Genomic DNA, 5,311 nt, shown 5'->3' on the forward strand with positions numbered 1-5,311 from the left:
CTTTCCAAGAGAGTGACCAGTGATGTCATTGCATTTTGTACCAACCAGTTTACAACAGCAAAGGACGTCAAGTTCACACCCTGCTCGCTTCGTGCCTTGACATGTGTAGAGGCATCCCCAGTTCTTTCAACCTCTTCCTTTTGTTACCCTTCCAATCGTTTTTATGTCGTGTCCTTTTCGTAGAGATCAAAGGTGACATAACTGTTTTATTATCAACTGATGTGACATTAGCCTGGTCATGTTGATCACTTTCCATTGTGCTGAGGGTCAGAAGTGACGTAGCAAGAGTGGCATCATCTTATTAAATGTTATAGCGTTATGTAAGTTAAGGTTTGATATAAAGATACAGCATTATGTTATGACACTGAGAAAATAATCTGTACAAAACACAAACGAAATGAACTTTCAAAGAAAGTGGAAAGATGTTTCAGAAGGTAATAACCGCAATAAGCACTGCAAATGAAAAAAAAAAACGTTAAAAGAAAACGATCGTTGGGGGCAGACGGTGTGCTGGACAGATCCCACATTTTTTTGTGTGAGTGAGTTAGTAAAGAATGAAAAAGTATCGACTTCGTCAATTCAATTGCAATGGAAAAAATTATTAGGAAAAGAGACAGTAGTCCGAATAAGTGAAAATGCCTTCTTAATTCGGTAACTTTCAAGTGCAAAGACAAAGAATAACACGTGGACAGAAAAAAATTGTTTCATATAAAACAAAATCCATAAAGATGCATTTGAAATACCGGCATTGTCACGAGATAAAAACAGTTCTGTGGGCACAGTGGGGAGTTTTAGTCATTAATAACATTATCAGCAGCATTAAAAAGAAAAAAAAGAGGGAACAACCAGATCTATATAACTCCCAAATGAAACCAACAAGAAATATTACACAAATTTCCCTTTTGAAGAGCTCACATGGTTATGTGAGAGAATTCTGGACTATCAAACGAAGTCCTGAGACGAGTCGAAGCCGGGGTTAGTCGGTAACGTAGCACATGGCCCCTCATTGTTAGCGCGACAAAAACAGCCAACCCTCATTCCCTCCCTCGCAGGTGGGATAGTCGGAAACATCGGGCTAAAATCCGATGGATGGCGGGTTATACGGTTTTATTTCTGATGTTTTAAAGACATTTCTAGACAAAAATTTAGATTTGACTATAAGTGAGCATATGAAATGGACAATTTGCTGTCGATAGGGCCAATAAAATATTTTTTGACATTTTGTGGGTTAGTCGGTTTTATCACCAGGCCGACGTTATATTTCTTTTAAAGTAATAATAATAAATAGCATTTGTATAGCGCAAATTCCCGCTCAACAGCAAGCTCTATACGCTTCACAATCTATACTATTACCCCAGCAGACCCGAGAGCTTTCTGAAACAACTTCCTGTGAAGTATATAATGCAAGCAGCCATTTATAGGCTCTAAAACACTAACATACTGACAAGATATTTTGCTGTCTAAGTACGAATAAAGATTCAAAACAGGATTCTCTGCGTTCCCACCCATGGTAAAATTGACTGAGCTTTCGGCGAGGAGGCATCAAATAGCAACCTTTCCATTATAATACAATATATCTAGAGTCTGTTCACGTTCGTCTGATTGCGTTAAAAATTCTAGCTCATTTGTTTATTTGCCAGCGAACGCACAGGTAACTTTACCTGGCACTCCTGTGTGTGGCCACCAAACAAAAATATTTGGCTAAAATTATTGATCCAGTGATGAAAAATTAATGTTTCTTTATTTGGACCCTATATTACACACCACCCTTTGAATGTACAAACGGGATTACTACAATAAATGATTTACAGTAACATAGCCTACAAGTTGCTCATTTTGAGACAGCAACACAAACCTGCTCCCAAATGTCAATGTTAACTTGTAAAGTTCCTCCCAAAACCGTTTAAACGTCTCCATATTATGAGTCTCGAAGAGTGCTCAGCCGTCTGTTGGACTTTGTTTCATAGGCGTAGGTTAAAGAGTGGTATTGATTAAATTGGTTCAACCTTCCGATGTTTAAGATGCATTCTGTTGATCTATTATCTTTTGTCCCACTGTAGGCTAACATCAAAGAAAATATATGGGAACCTTAGTCTGCAGTGGCCTTCATTAATGGGCTTTTATATTCTGCTGCTCATCCGAATTTTCGACCCGCATGGAAAGACATTGTGAAGATTAAAAGAGATGACTTGTTGTCTTGTCTTAACTGCGGACAAACGAAAGTCAACAAGCTATAGCATGTTTGATTATTTTGAGGTGACACACCCGATAACAGAACACACATAAAGTTAGTAAAAAGCTTACCTTGACTAAGATTGACCCAACCAAAATGATGATAGGGCTGAACACAATCACAGCCAGGGTCAGTCTCCAGTCACTGACAAACGCCATGATGTAGGCAGAAATCCAAGTGGTTGTCCACTGTACGAAGATGGCCAGTTTGTCGCCTATGCCCTCTGAGATCTTACTCATATCCCTGAGAAAAAAAATGAAGTTCAATTTAGGCTGTGATTCTGTTATACGCTTATACAATATATTTCTCTCTCTCTCTTTCTCTCTCTCTCTCTCTCTCTCTCTCTCTCTCTCTCTCTCTCTCTCTCTCTCTCTCTCTCTCTCTCTCTCTCTCTCTCTCTCTCTCTCTCTCGCTCCCTCGCTCGCTCATACAAACACACTCTCTCTCTCTCTCTCTCTCTCTCTCTCTCTCTCTCTCTCTCTCTCACACACACACACACACACACACACACACACACACACACACACACTTATGTACACACACACACACACACACACACGCGAACACACACACACGAACACACACGCAGACATACACGCAAACACACACAATTACACCCACATGTAAACACACTCACAGACACATTATACATTATTTCTACTGTCTTGTGTTTAGGTGTCTGTCTGTTTGTTGATCGAGTACTCGAGTATTTAAAATCTACTCCTTGTCGAGTGAGGACTTGAAGAGGCTGAATACTCCAGCACCCGAGTGGACTCGATCCACCCAGTTGGGATTCAAAGAAGATCGACACTAACAATGGCAACGAACGATACGAAGCGGTTACCCCCCCCCCCTCAATCACCCTTACACACTCACACACACGCGGACACACACACACACACACACACTCTCACTCACACACACATACGAACACCCACACATACATGATACAAACACACACACACACACACACACACACACACACACACACACACACACACACATACAAACACACACACACATACAAACACACACATACAAACACACATACCTACTAACAAACAAACACACACACAAACACGCGCATACAAGTACTCAGGGAGAGAAGGGGGGGGGGGTGAAAGAGGAAGAGAGAAATGGAGAGAGAGAAATGGAGAGCGAGAGAGGCAAACAGACAGACAGATAAAGAAACAGTCAGACTGACAGACAGACAGACAGATAGATACACCGACGGGAGGAGAGGAAGAGAGAGAGAGAGAGAGAGAGAGAGAGAGAGAGAGACAGAGAGAGAGAGAGAGAGAAAGAGAGAGAGAGAGACAGACAGAGAGACAGAGAGAGAGACAGAGAGAGAGACAGAGAGAGAGAGAGAGAAAGAGAGAGAGAGAGAGAGAGAGAGACCCAATGTAAAGGAGCTGACTTACTCTGAAAATCGAGAACTGATTTCTCCCGACTCATTGACGTCAAACCAGCTCATGTCTTGTCTCATCACAGCGCGGAAGAAAGTCTTCCTCATTTCGCTCACCTGGTAGAGACATAAAAGGCTTAAAACTTGATTCTTATTACGAGTACAAAATAATATAATCAAACATAGATCTCATTACGAGTACGAAATAAACTGAAAAAAATGATTGAAACAAACTTAAAATCTGACCATATGCTAGGAATAAACTTAAAAGCCTGTTTTTATTATTTGTGTGTAGTAAACGTGAGCTGGTGTTAAAATGTTCTTTTAATACTCTGTCATACCTACGTCGTATGACGGGATATCGAAGGTTTCTCAATTGATAGGCTAGGGCTTGCAAGATCAAGTAAAATTATACGACTATTATTTCAAAGGGATCCCGTGCTCCAACACATGCACACTGCAGCTTTAAAAAAAAAAAAGAAAGAATAAGAAAAAAAGCAATATGCACCCACGTCTGGCATAGGTATTGACTCGGTGGCTGCATTTAAAAAAGACATTTTTTTAAAACTTACCCTTGAACTTTCAACTTGCTCACCTGAATTTCAGCTGCCCACTGCCAGCAAGACACAGCGAGGAAGCCACCGAGGAAGGCGCCAAAGGCGATGCCAATGAACTGGTAGATGATGGGAATCACTTCCTCTTTTAAGCCATCTGTCGTGGTACTGTTTGTTTTGCTAGAGGAGGAAATTAGCTTGTATCACAATTTTGGTAGATTAATTGATTGAACATGTGTTTTACGGCACTATTTACTCAATTTTGTTCACACAATGTTGGGGCATGTGGAGTAACTGTTATCATCTTAAATTAAAAGACTTGTTCATTTGTTTTGCTTTCTTTAGTTTTTTAGTTTTAGTAAAGAGTTTTACGGCACTTGCAACACAATAAGGTCATATAAGTGCCGAAGATTAGAGGTGTTACAAGAGAGGAACAAACACAAAATAGAAGGAGGAGAGATCAGGACGATAGACGTTTGATAGGAAAGAAGAAGCAAACCACACCAGAGCACCCGCCAACCACCCACGTTTTGCTTTCGATGAAAGACAGATCCACTAGTCTTGAATAGAAATCGAGATATTTTCGATTGAAGAAGATGAGCGTCGCCTGGTTTCAGAGGTAAAATAAACGAAAATCTGGCCTCCAAAATTTGGTGTCATCCAAAGTTTGAGAGTCTTTAAAAATGGTAAACTTACTGGGGGAGGGGGGGTCCTTTAATCAACGTTTTTCAGTAAAAATTCACACATAAATATGTTTTGAAATGGACATAAAAGGCGATGGGCTAAAACGAAACCCAAAAAATCGATAAAAATTGCCAAATGAGTGAAACAATCGGTTTCTTCGATTTCACTATTTTGACGACCGCCTGATTTCATCACGACGCCTTACATTTGTTGTTTTTTTTGTTGGAAACTGCACTCTAGGGGTGTGGGGTAACAGAGATGCGGTATAGAGGGGTGGGTGATAAGGGAGACACAGGGGGACACACAGAGAAGGGAGGCATGAGAAGAGTGACTGACAGACAGAAAGGCAGGCAGGCAGGCAGACAGACAGGCAGGCTGGCAGACAGGCAAGCAGGCAGCCATGTTCTTTTTTTTTCTTTTTAAAAAAAAATATTT

The 5,311-nt window shown here is 40.7% G+C and overlaps 1 protein-coding gene across 1 annotated transcript in view; it reads right to left on the reverse strand.

Moving 5' to 3' along the window:
- LOC101858209 (ATP-dependent translocase ABCB1) overlaps nt 1–5,311 on the reverse strand; it is a gene marked incomplete in the record, with an annotated part of 52,603 nt that overhangs the window by 34,049 nt on the left and 13,243 nt on the right. Inside the window, 3 exon segments of the mRNA XM_013086635.2 lie at nt 2,305–2,476; nt 3,655–3,755; nt 4,234–4,372. Of these exon segments, the coding sequence (XP_012942089.1) occupies nt 2,305–2,476; nt 3,655–3,755; nt 4,234–4,372 (412 nt within the window).

Source organism: Aplysia californica, unplaced genomic scaffold (genome assembly GCF_000002075.1).
Source record: "Aplysia californica isolate F4 #8 unplaced genomic scaffold, AplCal3.0 scaffold00487, whole genome shotgun sequence".
Taxonomy (NCBI): domain Eukaryota; kingdom Metazoa; phylum Mollusca; class Gastropoda; order Aplysiida; family Aplysiidae; genus Aplysia; species Aplysia californica.